The 14,792-nt window shown below is 39.3% G+C and overlaps 1 protein-coding gene and 1 long non-coding RNA gene across 2 annotated transcripts; one reads left to right on the top strand and one right to left on the bottom strand.

Moving 5' to 3' along the window:
- Positions 1 to 4,131: 4,131 nt before the first annotated feature.
- Positions 4,132 to 6,763, bottom strand: LOC131329374 (uncharacterized). Its single transcript, XR_009200747.1, has 2 exons — positions 4,987 to 6,763; positions 4,132 to 4,878 (listed from the first exon to the last, which is right to left on the bottom strand). It is a non-coding gene; the product is annotated as an uncharacterized LOC131329374 (long non-coding RNA).
- Positions 6,764 to 12,411: 5,648 nt separating this feature from the next.
- Positions 12,412 to 14,469, top strand: LOC131328681 (zinc finger CCCH domain-containing protein 57-like). The gene is made up of 3 exons (XM_058361596.1): positions 12,412 to 12,510; positions 13,748 to 13,864; positions 14,007 to 14,469. The coding sequence occupies exons 1-3, from the start codon at positions 12,412 to 12,414 to the stop codon at positions 14,373 to 14,375; spliced, it is 585 nt and encodes a 194-aa protein (XP_058217579.1). The 3' UTR covers positions 14,376 to 14,469.
- Positions 14,470 to 14,792: the final 323 nt, after the last annotated feature.

The raw sequence follows: 14,792 nt of genomic DNA, 5'->3' as shown, positions 1-14,792 counted from the left end.
TGGGGTTTGGAGGGGTAGAGTCGACTTTACCCATTCTCTCCATATATCGCACTTTTCTCACTATTTTTCATTCAGTCGTCGTGTAAAAAAAAAAAAGGGGGAAAAAGAACAAACCTAGGGTTTGCTGCTGGAGAAAAGGGAATTGGATTCCCTTGAGACAAAGTCAAGGTTTCAGAAGGAAGTTTGCTGTTTAGCATTGAAGTCAAAAGACGATGTCAATAGTGAGGGTGGGAAACGATGCACCAACTTTTGGTAAGTAGTTGTATAACAATTAAACTGGAGTATCCAAGTGAAAGGTGTAAAGTTCCCTGTTTTTTTTGTCTTTTGGTTGTATGACTTTTATATTTGTCTTTATTGCTTTGTGTTTGACACTAGCACACAGTAAAATATATTTGCATATGATAATGTGTGATGTTTCCCATGTTGTATGCCATGTGGTAGACATATAGTTTGACATTTCTTTATGAACCATTTATTTATGTTCTCACAGATCGAAATGATGTCCACTTCTCCATAAAGATGCACCATGGGGGTAAGTTTGTGGTTGGAGTAAACACTAGGAATTACATGGTGGAAGCATTGTATTTCATGATTGGGTAAATGGTGATTACCTGAGCATGATTGAATTAAACGAAATGGTGAAAGAATTGACAGATGACTCTGATTGTGTTGAAATGGTTCAATGGGTAAAATTGAGCAAGACAATAGAGGTATACCTAGAAACTCAACCACTTGTGCCTAAAGCAGTCAACACCCAACATAGAGGAATAGTTAGTAGGGAGGTTGGTGGGAATGCTAATGAACATGACTGTGGGGATGGTGATGGGGAAGGAAGTGAGTCATACTCAAGTGAGAGTGAGGAGAGTACAAATCTTGAGGATTTTGTGGATAGTGAAGTTGATGATGTTGAAGATGATAGGTTGTTTGACATACATGTGGACAAAAATGTTTGGGGGGGGGGGTTGGGGGTTCCAAGGGAAAGGGGAAGGATCCTATACGTAATAAGTCTACTCAGTCAATGACAACAGAGGGTTCAGTTGCAGAGGCTCAGTCTGATGAGTTGGTCAGTCTTTATGGCTCTTCTGATGAGGAAGGTGGACCACCTAGGGAAAGGCATCATCAATTTAATAAAAAAACAGACATGATTGACCCTAAGTTCAAAGTTGGGATGATATTTCCAACAAGAGAGATATTCAAAGAAGCTATTAGGGAGCATTCCATAAAAACTGGCAAGCATTTAATATTTGCAAAGAATGATACTCGTAGGGTTAGGGTTGTTTGTAAGCCACCTCCAAGCCAAGTCTCCACTCCTCCAAGCCAAGCCAAGAAGAATCCATGTGAATGGGTGTTGCTTGCATCTAAAATGCAAGGTAATGAATGTTTCCAAGTCAGGACCTGCGAAAGTACACACAACTACCAAAGGATATTTCGCAATAAACAAGTCACTACTAAATGGTTGTCAAACAAATATGTGGAGGCCCTTAGATCCAATCCCACTTGGCCAGTGAAGTCCTTCAAAGAACAAGTACAAAAGGATCACTAAGTGGGAGTGTCTAGGGCTCAGTTTTATAAGGCAAAGGGGAAGGCATTGCAAATGATTGAAGGAGATCATATGGAGCAGTACACAAAACTTCCTAATTACTGTGAACAACTTAGGAGAACTAATCCTGGCACAACCATAATCACGAAGACCATTGAGGATGAGAGTGGTGGAGATAGGTCAAGGTTTGAAAGATTGTATGTTCGTTACAATGCTTGCAAGCAAGGCTTCTTAGCTGGGTGTAGGCCATTCATTGGACTAGATGGATGTCATCTTAAAGGACCATACAAAGGACAATTGCTAGTAGCAGTAAGGATTGATGGCAATAATCAAACTTTTTATGGTGTCATATGCTGTGGTGGAAGCAGAGAACAAGTCATCATGGAAGTAGTTTTTGGAGATTCATAGTGAAGACCTTAATATTGGTACTAGCCACGAGTTCACCTTCATTTCAGACAAGCAAAAGGTGATTCACTTTGTTTTTACTTGCATTATTTAAAAGTTATACTCATGTTTTTATAGTGGTGGCATATCTAATGTGATATTTGTGTACAAGGCTTGATTGGAGCACTTGAGAGGTTATGCCATATGCAGAACATAGGTTCTGTAATAGGCATTTTTACAACAAAATCAAAGACTCAAACAACGGTTTACACTTGAAGGAGATCCTATTTAGTGCAGGAAAAGCTACTTATGTTGGAAGGTTTAATTTCCGCATGGAAGAGATGAATGCAGCTGATCCAGATGCAGTGAGATGGTTGGCTGACCATCCACCAAGATTCTGGTCTAGGTCCCATTTCAACACTTATAGCAAGTGTGAAGTCTTAGATAACAACATGTGTGAGAGCTTCAGTAGCACTATTTTGGAGGCAAGAGGTAAGACCATTATTCCAATGCTAGAGGAGATTAGGGTGATTATGATGAAGAGGATGGAGGAGAGGAGGGAAAAAATGAGGGGGTACAATGGTGTCTTGTGTCTAAACATTAGAACAAGGCTTAACAATAGGACAACTGCAGCACCTGAAATGTGCATTGCCAGATGGTCAAGGGAAAGGATATACCAGGTCAACTGTTTCAGTGGCCAACAATTCACAACTAACCTTGCTGCACACACCTGTACATGCAGAAGATGGGACCTCAAAGGCATTCCATGCCCTCATGCCATTGCAGCCATAAATTCTAACCATGAGAATGCAGATGACTATGTTGACCACTGTTTCAGGAAGGAGACTTACATGGCTAGCTATGAGCCTATCATTTACCCTCTCAATGGTGCAGAGATGTGGCCATATGCAGGGGTAATTGGGCCACTACCTCCAGATGTTAAAAAGCAATCAGGAAGGCCAAAGAAGCAAAGGAAGAAGGCAATTGATGAGCCTCAAAGTTCCACCAAATTGGTAAGAAGAAACACAACCACCACATGTGCCCAATGTGGTCAGCTAGGACACAACGAAAGAACCTGCAAAGGTCAACCATTGCCTCAGAATCAGAATGTAGGAAGGGAGAAATTGTCGGTGAGTATTCTATGTATAATGTATGCATTATTCCATTGCATGCCTTAACCCTAGAAAATATGCTAAAAATAAAGAATCCTAGAAATTGGGGAAACTACCAAAATTAAAAACTAGGAAGAAAAATAAGACTTTCCCAACTGGAACCAACTAAAATTGAATTATACATTAAGAGTTATTAACATTTTAAAACTTTCCTAAAACGGCAAAAACATCTAATTGGAGGCCTAAACAAAGGAATTAGGCCGAAAAATACCATTGATCAGCAACCATATGTTGATGATGAGTATCGACAGGAGCGCGAAAATAAGTCAGCCCCCCAAGTTTGGGCCCATTTTGAGCTCATCCAAAATTTGCCAATTTCGGTAAACTTAATCCATTTTGGCGTTCACTATTTTATTTTGGTGTTCAAATGTAATCTATGTATGCAGGTGAGGAGGAACAATACTGAAAGGGGTGAAACACGAGGCACTCAAGATGCAAGTCAACCAACCATGGGTACCACTACCAGTAGGCATGGAAACACAAGCACCACCCGGACAAGAGGAAACACAAGCACTCAATCAACTAAGAGGGCAAGCCAAGCAATGCAAGCAACAAGCAGTCAGCCAACTAAGAGGAGAGGCCAAGCAGGAGTGCAAACAAGAACTAGCCAGCCAAGCCAAGCAGTCCTTACAGCAAGCAGTCAGCCAACTAATAAGGGAGGCCAAGCAGGAATGCAAACAAGAAGTAGCCAGCAAGGCCAAACAAGATTGCAGTCCAAGGGAAGGAAGTTCGTCAATGTCTCTACAGTGTAGAGAGATTATTCTAAGTGTTCATCTCTGCACTCTATCCAGAACATAGATTCTGTTTTTTGTTGTTAGGTTATGCTATAAAAATGTATGTATTATTACATGACTTTTTGAAAGTAAGGGATGTCAAACTGCTAAGTTTATGGTTATTGCTAAGTTTATGGTTGAACAACAAATGTAATGGGTTAGTTTTTGTTCAATGGAAATGCAGCAAGCCAATTTAGTGCCATTGTTGTTCAGATTTTTGCTTAGTTCAATGGAAACAGCATTGGTAAGTTCAATTTCAGTTGGCATGAATGCAAAATGGCATTACTGATTCACAAGCACTAATATAAACCAAATGTCATCACTTTCATTACAAAAAAACGGGTCGTTACATACCATAACCAACCAATATATGGACACTTGATTATCATCCCCCAAAACCACCATTACCACCATAACAAAACACAAGTTAACCTCGTCTAAACCAACCTACATTACCCCATATACTACTAAGTACTATGTACACATTGCCCATCCCAGGTTACTACATTCAGAATCCATCACCATGATTTCCTTTGCCAGCATAACAGTCTCTGTGACACCCCGCTTTCCGGTGGCCAGCGGTATTGCAGGAAGCAGGCTTCGTCCGGACGGGAGGGGGCAAGTCATGGTTTATAAGGAAAGATCCCTCCTACTTGTACAAGGTCTTTTAAAGCCGTAAGGGCGGGCCAAAGCGCATAGAAACTTCACAGTTAAGCGTGCTCATCCTAGGGTAGTCCAGGGGTGGGTGACCTACTGGGAAGTCTATTGACTTTGGGCGTCTAAAACGGACAATATTGTACAAAGATGGAGCGGGTCGTTACAGTCTCCATCAACAGAGGAATTGAACCAGAAAAGAACACCCAAGACAGCAATATAATAGCCACCAGAATTCTCTCGTCGCTTGAGAAGTCCAATTTTCGCCTCAAGCTGCGTGGTTCTTTTGAGCATCCCGAGAACGAGCATAGATAGGTGGATCCACCCACATGAAGAAGGTGCAAGCATCTCTAGACTGTAATTTAATATGAAAGAAAACATTTTAGAAAAAAATAAGGCAATTTTCCCAATATTATTGGACCACAAAGGTAAAGAAAGTCTAAAATTAGGGCTTGAAACTTACCCCATGTTTGGAACGTCCAATGAATCTTCTGCCAGGGTTTCGTATCAGTCCATGAGGTGCCGACTGGAGCTCTCTTTCCACAATGGCATTGCTTGGACTCCATTGAAGCTTCTTCAAGTCTGGATGGGTTAGGGCTTACGACTGGGTAAAGGAATTGTACCAAAATGACAATATATATATATGGCAAACTCAATTTTGGCGGGAGATTAGGCCGAAATGTCTTATTTGCCCATAACATTTCGTACATCTACCCCTCCAAACCTCATTTTCCATTAGTTTTATTCACACCGTGAATGATTTTACCGAATTGAGACGAAAAACAAACTACAAGGTTTATTTGGTTACAATTGAAACTAGAGGGACGAAATCGAGACAAACGTAAAACTAAAGGGACGACTACAAAAATTTATCCTAAATTATATTAGGGTTTTAGAGGTCTGAGTATGCGTGGGAAAAAGAAGGAAAATAGAGAAACTGGGGAAGATGATTTAGAGGACGGGTTCTCATTTTTTTGGGTTTATTGGGTTTCACTGTTTGTTCAGATGATCTTCATGGTGAGAGAGACGATTGGGATAGTAAATAGCTAACTAATATGCTATTACACATTCGGTACATTAGTTAGTAAACTATTTATTAACTCTAGCATTAGTGATTACCAGATCAAAAGCAAGAACACGAATCGTCACCCAATCAAAAAAACAAAAACACAAAAATGAACACAACGATGACAACAAAGACACCAACACAATCAAAAGATAATGAATTCCGCATATATACAAAATAAGCCGCGCATCTAAATACACATTAAACTACATATTTTGTGTAGAGATGGAGATTTTATTAACATAAAGCAATTTTAAGGAAAAGTAAATAAGTGACTAACTAGTATGCTATAGATTTGGCACATTAGTTAGTAACCATATTCAGTATTCTCTAGCGTTATTGATTACTAATTAAGTAAATGACTAACTAGTATGCTATATATTGGGCACATTAGTTAGTAAACTATTGATTAGTTAATTACTTATCCAAAAAAAAACTATAGATTGATTAAATAAAAGAAATAATCGTGAATCGTCACCCGATCAAACAAACAGAAAGAACAACACCGACGACGACGAGAACAAAGATATCAACAAAAGGAAAGAGAGCAAAAAAAAAAAAAAGAAGCCATGATCGGACTCTAACTTCATTGCTTGAAACTCAAGCATGTTAAATATATTGCGAGTAAGAGAGTATACACCATGATTATACCTTCGAGGTGATTGGCGGACGAATTGGAAACGACGCCGTTGCTCTGAACCTGTCGATTTCCCGGCATCGGTCCCTCACGATCTCAACCACAAATCAAAAACAGTAGTACGGGTGACGAAAAGCAGTTTCTCTCTCTGAAAAAAAGAGCGAAACCGAGCCAAAAACATGGAGACCGATTCGAACGAGTCTGTCAAAATCAACAGTCCGACGAAGAAGAGAAAAGGCGTGTGATGATTGTTCAACAAACTGAAACAGAGGGTTTGGCGATTGATCAATGAGAGGGATGGAGGGAAGGAAAGTATCACACATGTATCTATGGGGGGATATCTACAAATATATTCCGATACAGTGAAATTCGGCCTGCTCTGTCTCTCTCTCTCTCTCTCTCTGGGATGTTCTCTCACTAAAATATCTCTGCGTGGGATGCTTTTTGTATCCTTTCACGATTTAGATTTTGCTTCGAAAGTAGGGAAAATTTTCGAATCTCCTCGTCGGTCAGAAACTTCTCCTCAAAAATTGTAAAATACTAACCGAGCAGTTTGCGAGTTCGACTCATTAAAGCTCAGTTCAGCTCGTTTAGTAGACGAATTTAGCTCGAGATAGAATTTTCGGCTAGTTTACTAAACGAGCCGAGTTCACTTGGCTTGGCTCGTTAAGAGAAACTCGTCTAGTAAATGACTAAGCTCGGCTTGTTAGGACTCGAGCCAAGATCGAACTTAAATTTTTAACTTGTTTAATAAACGAGTCGAGCTCGAACTTGCCGAAGCTCGGCTCATTTACACCACTACCAAGTCGGTAATAGTACTACTATAAACACTTTTAAAAATTCCGATCACTCGTGTACTAATAATATAAAGAAAAAAAAAAGGTTGTGCTTATTTAATTTTTTATTTTGACAAAAAACTTGTCCAGTTTCGAGAAGGCCCCAAGTATAAGAAAAAAGTATTCAGTGGAGGTAAAGCGTATGAATCTCATCACAATATATGTAATGCAAAAATGTCATAGGACAACACGTGATGATACTCGCTCTGAATAATTTATCCAAAGCATAGAGGAAGAATCATTGTGACCTGTTCGTTTTAAGATTTTGGATTTTAAATTTTAATTATTATCATATTTCTCTCTAATTATTATTTTATTTTTCTTTGTATATCTCTAATCATTACCTTTATTTTCAATCATTATTTTATTATTTTATTTTAAATCATTACTCTATTTCTCTCTACACTCATTACTTATAAATCTAAATCCAAAATGGAATTGATTTTGCTACTCCTTTTTTTGTTAATGTCTGATAAGCACCTAAAATTGTATAATCTTTGTGCTTAAGTCCTCCAATTTGCAACGTTTGTATATATAAGTCATCATTTTTATTTGATATTGCACGTAAGGTATTTTTGTAAGCGTTTCAGGTAAATTGTAAGAATAAGGCGTGTCCTGACGCCTAGGACGATCCTCGATGTTAATCAAGTGCTCGAGGCCTTATGGCATGGTTCCACCAAGTCCAAAGAACTGAGAAAAGAAGCACTGGAGGATGCCCAGGATGTTTTGAAGGCCAAGGGAAGAAACTGGGATGAAATTGCAGAAATCAACAATGGTATCGATATCAGGTTAAAAATGTATCTATACCCCAAGAGCTCTGGGATTCCAGCCGCGGGGGTATCGATACCTTTTTGAACTGGTATCGATACTAGTTCTATTCGTCTAGAACTTTTTGTTGCATTTTCAATTTTTCATTAATGGAAAGTTTCCTTTAGTAGCATGCTTTTGGGATATTTTCCTGGTATGTTTAGAGAGAGAGAAAGCCCTTGTATAAATAGGCCTCTCTTTCTCTCCCTCATACATCTAGTTACACTTTAGCTTTAAGTAATTTAATTTTCCTAGAACTCCATTTTCATGCTCACAAGCTTTTAGTTGTAATTTCTCAAGAATTACTCAAGGTAATTGTCATATGTTTATTTCCCGTTTGTTAAAGTTATAGCTACTTGTTAGATCTTCTATAAAATCAAGTTAGTTTTCGATTTTGTCGGTTAAATCTTTCGCTTCAATTTCTTACCATGCTTAGTCTTTTGAGTATGTGTGAGTAGTTACTTAGGCTTGGCAATGGGGTGAATAACACCTCATGACTTAAGTTAATCTTGCTTTTCTCCACTTGGGACTTGAGGTTCGGTTTTGAAATGAGAAGGGTTCGCCTTTTATGTAACAAAACTTGGCGTTATTAATCTCCAGTAATCATGTGCTCGCACACATGGTTCTAGAGCTATATCATGCCTTGTGTTTGCCAAGAGAACTAAAGAACCCACTTGTTTTCCAAACTACGCTTCTGGTCTTTCATTGGTTTCTTAGCTAAATCCTCCGGTTGATAACCTATGCAGTACGATTCAATCGTGTTTTCGTTGAGAAGAGTTGGATGACTTAAGTTGTGGGTGTTAGTAACTCCTATGCTTTGCCGCTCGTTTATTTGCATGTACTTATAAAAAAAAAAAATCGTTATGCATGGCCCATTTTGGAAACCCACACAAAATTGAGCTGTTCAATAATTTTTAAAAAATAGTCATGTAGTTCTGTGAAAAATTAACTGAATTGGATAATTATAAATAATTCAATTTTGTATGTTTTAAATTTTGAATCCCAAATAGTGAATGAGACCCCGTTCGTTTAAGAATTTTGAATTCTAATCATTATCCTATTTCTTTTCAATTATTACTCTCATTTTTCTCTATATCCCTCTTCAATCATTACCCATATTTTCAATCATTACTCTATTTCTCTCTACACTCATTATCTATAAATTAAAATCCAAAATACCAAAACAAACAAGTTACGATTCAACCAGTTACTTATTGTCTGATTTATCTATTTTTTTGCAATACTACTCGAACAACTATCTCAAACTTGTTGATGGCTTGAATTATTTTAGTGAAAGTCTACATACACACACTTTTCGACTACAAACTTCGGACACAACTGCGTCTAGAATGCACATGAACCGTGTGCATGTAGCAATCGTATTTGTTTTATGAAATCCAATGTGTGCCCCACACAAAAGCAAAAAGTGCATGCCCCCAAGAGCATCTCCAACAGCGGAGAATCTCGCTTATTTCCTGAGAAGAAGCCCTAAACTTCGCTCCTAGCAGCCTCGCTCTAAGCTTGTGAGTTTGAAGGGATGCTACTGTAGCTCGCTTGGTCCAGCGAGGTTTTGTAGCTCGCTTGCTCTGAGTTCGTCTCTCTCTCTCTCTCTTCCTCATCTCCCTTGCCCTTGCAATATCTGATAGGAGGTGGCACCGTTGTTGGCTCCGGCCGAGATAAGAACACTATTTCGTTATTCCGGCGGCAATGGCGAGGAAGGTGACCGGAATCGTTGTGGAATGCGTGATTGTGTCGTCGATCCGTTTCAGCGGATTCCGGAATTAAAACCCACAATACAGTGTTTCTCCCGTTGTCGACTTCCCGGCGAGTTTCCCGGTGGGTTCTTGGAGTTTTTAATGGTATGTATATATAGTCGTATGTATATGTGTGTGTCAGCTGGATTGAATTTGTGGGTTTCAACTTCAATTTGTTAATTGGATTTGATTTGTGGCTTCAATTTTAAAGTTTGATTTGGTTCTTAGGTTTGATTTTGTATTTCTGGGTTGATGTTTGTCCACTGGTTTTGTTTTCTCCATTGAATCAATTGGGTTTGGTTTGATTTCTTGTGAAAGGCCACAAATAGGGCTTTGCTGGGTTTGTGTTGCTACTGTTGCAGATTTGAGAGAGAGAGAGAGAGAGAGTGAGTGAGAAAGAGGAGAGAGGATTGATTTGGTACAAATGGCTTTGATTTTGCTTAGGTTATTGGGTATCCATATATTGAATGGCTAGCTAAAGGAAAGAAATTGCACTTTTCTTTGTTTAAATAGATAAAAATTTAGTGTGGCTAATGGAGATGCTCTAAGGTGGGCCCACACAAAAGCGTATGAGGTCTCCCTCCTCGTTGGAGTGCAGCTGCCAGGTAAGTTAAGGCACGCACTCTACGCTTCTTACACATTGTTGATGTGTCAAAAAAAAAAAGAAAAAAGGGGGACCCACAACCTATTCCAAGATGGATTTCCCTCGTTACCCTTTGACTCTCTCTCTCTCTCTCTCTCTCTCTCTCTCTCTCTCTCTCTCTCTCTCTCTCTCTCTCTCTCTCTCTCTCTCATAACCCTTCAAGTTTCAACCCAAAAGTGATTATTTAGTTTCCTTAAGGGCTCGATTGGATGGTGTATTTGAAGGGTGTATAAGCCAATACACCCGGATAAACAACTGACATGACTGTTTTAGCATCGTTTGGAATCCATCAAAACCCCTGTTTAAGCTAATCCCCCTTCGTTTATCCAGGCCAAAGCGGGATTCGGGGTGATAAATTATGGCTACCTCTTGAGCTCGCAATAACTTATCCGACCTGAAACACCTTTTTTTTTTTTACCTTTCTACCCTCCCTCATCCCTCTTCATCCCTCAACTGGTCACCACAACCACTGCTCACCCCACAACCATCATCAGAGCCACCACAAACCGCCACCACCATTGAAATCCCCAATTTCGAATTCAAACCCTAAATTTCAAAAACCCAAATTCAGTGAGAGAGAGAAGGAGAGACGATCGGAGAGAGGGAGGGATTGAACTAGGCCATGACGCAGAGAAAGCTTTTGATCTGACCATCCACCGTCTTCATAATCCGACCATCGGCGTCTTTGATTTTGCAACCCCTTTGATTTGCTGGGCAAGACAATCTGATCACGCCCGTGGAGAAGGTCGGTGGCTGGGTTAGTGAGGAGGGAGAGAGAGAGAGAGTGTGTCTCGGTTTTGTGGGTTCCCTGTTTTGACGAGTAAACAAAACACTTTCCTTTGCACCCCTTTGATTTTTCTAGAAAAATGCAGTTTTGATCCAGTGGTTCTCATCATCCCAAATCCTCATTTGTTTCCTTTGTACTCTTGTTAGTGTACAAAATTAAAAGGCCCAACATGACATAAAACACAAGTCCAATTACAAACACACTATTTTAGCTCAAATACAAAATACAAACAAGTGATTATTATAAAAAATTGGTATTTATATTCTATAAGTTTTTAAATTATTTAATTTATGAGTAAAATAAGTTATTATAGCTTAAATTGTCAAAAAGTAATTAAATATATTAGATTTTGCAATTATATAATTAATGTAATGCATGCTAAAGTTTAGACTGCACAAGGGCAAAAAAGTCAATTGACAGCTTTTTACATTATACACCCTTTCTTATCCCCCATTTTATTCTTCATCCAAACCAAGTATTATTTTATCCTCATTCTCTAATACATCATCTAAACCATCTACTTTTTAATACACCATCTATAAATGTCACATCAATGTGGGTCGTCCTCCGTTCTTAACTAATACTCCTTACTATCTTATCCACCCTTCATAAATAATACCCAAAATACATACGACATCCAATCGGGCCCTAAAATTGCTCCAAGTTAATGCCTCTGCATCTTTACACAAACATAGAACATCTTTTTGTGTATTTAAATATGCAGTTTATTATTATATATGTATATGCCCGTTTGGACTTGAATATAGATGAGTGTATGTATACTGGGTGATTTTATTGGTCACTGGTGTTGACTTTGCCCCTTTGAATACGTTGTAGATGCCATACAGAGGTTGAAAATTCAGACTAATGATAAGCAGGACAGGGGTGAGGTGGCAGATTCAGGCCCCTACGCAGACCGTCCCGGGGAACCAGACTGCATTTTCTACTTGAGGACTGGGCTGTGTGGTTATGGAAGCAATTGTAAATTCAATCACCCCACTTCTCCTAGACAGGTAAACTAGATTTCTGTCCAATTATGTTCATTCTTCATAGTAACAAGATTGGCCTGTTAGAGACACTTTCTTGAAGCTTGTGAACTTGTCATTCTGTTTTAACTTGGTTTGAGCAAATCATCTTTGTTTCAGGGTAATAAGATAGTTTTTAGCTGTGTACAGTAATACTTGAATCTATGTACAGGGCAGTGCGTATAAACAGTGGCGGAACCACACTATGGCAAGCGGGGTCACGTGACCCCGCTGAGTTCCAAAATACCCCTGGAGCAGGTATAGTTTTGAGGAGTATTTCGTAATTTTGCCTCAAAAGATGATATTTTTGCCCTGAAAATCCCAAAAAATTATATGTGCGGTAGATATTTGACCCCACTACAACCAAATCCTGGATCCGCCCCTGCGTATAAAGGTGAACTGCCAGAAAGAGCTAGACAACCCGACTGTGGGGTAATTGCCTTTCCTAATTAGAGATGGTTCTCTTTCTACTGCATTGGTGTTTGTCTTTCCTTTCCCTGGGATATTTGATGTTGGAGTAATAGGGAACGGTATTTTGATTAACAATTACTCAGACCACTCAGGGGGCTTTTATATGCTTTTCATGTGGCTTTTATGTGTGAAACATCAAACATTAATCACATTATGCTAGTGGTAGTTGAATTACCACAAGAAGTGCAGCATGATTTGACTCCAACTCAATCTGCCAATGGACTACTTCAACTGAATAATAACATATAATATTGACTTTATAAACCATGTCGGAGGAGGATTTGCATTCTGATATTATTTACATTACTTTTTGCAGAAGATCCTTTGTTAAGTGGGCTCTCTAAAATTCGAAGTTTTGAGACGTGAAAGCGCAAGACGAGGTGTAAACCTCAAGGCGTTGAGGCATAAGCCTTTGGAGGTTTTACTTTTTATTTCTAAAACTTAAATTTATCTAAAAAATACTACCATGAAAAGGGGGGATAGTTACAAGAAAGTAGTAGATAGAATTGACAAAAAAGCATGTTAAGGCATAAAAACATAGTTCATTAATAGATCCAACTTTTAAAAGCACTCTAAATTGTCTCACAGTACGTGAAGACTCTTCGTCTTTCGCCCTGACAACTTACAATCAATTGATTCTTCACTTACAAAAAGAAGAACTCACTCTTTTGATGCATTAGCCTCCGTCATCTGGGTGAGAAAGGCGTAAAAGGCATACGCCTCCAAATGCCTCCGACAGATAGGTGAACACCATTTTGGTTCTCTCTCCAAAAAATCAATGCCTAGGAGTTTTTAGCTGTGCCTAGACTTGAGACGAGCCCCATAATTGCCTTTGAAAACATGGCTAAAAGTAATTGTGTTGGTGTTCACATGCTTTGGCCAGACGTTTCTTGTAGCACATAATTGAGCAGATGTTTCTTAATGTGAGTTTGGCTTTGGAACCGAGCACCATTGATGGTGAACCTTTGTTTTGGTTTTGGGTCAAATTGCTCTATGTGTTAACAATGGTAAATTCCTCCAAAGTTGATTTAGTTCTGATGATAAGCAGTGTGCTTTTTAGCTAATGAGGAAATGTACCTTTAGGGGTAAAAATGAAACTCTATTTCCTCCATTTTTGTTCTGAGAGGTGATGGTTTTTAATGGCTTCATGCCTCCATTGATAATCTTTAATTCGCTTACTTTTGAATGTGAACTGCAGTATTATCTGAAAACCGGAACCTACAAATTTGGTTCAGCATGTAAATATCATCACCCGCGGGACAGACATGGTGCTGGACCAGTCCTACTTAACAGTTTGGGCCTACCTATGCGGCAGGTGCTTATTTCACTTGTTCGCTCCTCCTATGGGTCTGCACTTTCCTTTCGATTTCGTCCATTGCCATATTCGTGACTTATTGCTACATGCTTATTCACTAAAGCTATGAATAAGACTTTTAGATTATTCACTTAGTTTTCAGGAAGAAAATCCATGCCTTTTTTATCTGAAAACTGGATCGTGTAAGTTTGGAGCCTCATGTAAATTTGATCATCCTCAACTTGCATCCACTGGAACTGCCTTGGCCGTTCCTCCACCTGCTGCCTACGGATCTCCAGGTTTATCAGTTCTGCCTTCATCTGGGCACTTATATGGGAGGATTTTCAAAGTTGCCATTTTCAAGAACACCATACTTACCTGCGTCAGGTGTACAAGTCCCCCAGACCTATATGCCGGGCCTTATGTCTCCAAGCATTGCACCAGGATATGGCTGGAACACTTATCATGGTTAGTGAATGATGTCTTTTACAGGAAAGAAGGTTATTGCCCAGTCATTTTGTATGGAGTTTAAGCATTTTTAATTCATCTACTCAGGACATTACAGATATGGTTCCAAAGTTCGATTCATAGTATTTTTGGTTGTATACTATTGAATGTCATATAGTCCAGAATGATAAGTATTTGAGTTTTGAGTGTTTGAAAAACCCTTGAACTCCTAACCTTAGCCAAAAAACCCTACCGGAACGCCCTGGTTTGAAGCCTGCGCGCGCAGATCAACTTGACAGGTGTTGGACAATGGTCAAAGCTTGGCCGTTGACCAATGCGTGAGTAGGTAGTACATGCGCATGCTGCACCCAAACCCGCACGCGCTGGTCAACCGGACAGGTGGTGGTCAATAGTCAAAGCTTGACCGTTGACCCATGCGTGCCAGGGCGCAATGCACTCGCGCCGGTCCAACCTGTCCCCATCACCTTTATTGGTTAGTAAG

Source organism: Rhododendron vialii, chromosome 6a (assembly GCF_030253575.1).
Source record: "Rhododendron vialii isolate Sample 1 chromosome 6a, ASM3025357v1".
In the NCBI taxonomy this organism is placed as follows: domain Eukaryota; kingdom Viridiplantae; phylum Streptophyta; class Magnoliopsida; order Ericales; family Ericaceae; genus Rhododendron; species Rhododendron vialii.
The sequence above is the reverse complement of the archived record's forward strand: the minus strand, read 5'-3'. Positions and strand labels throughout refer to the sequence as shown.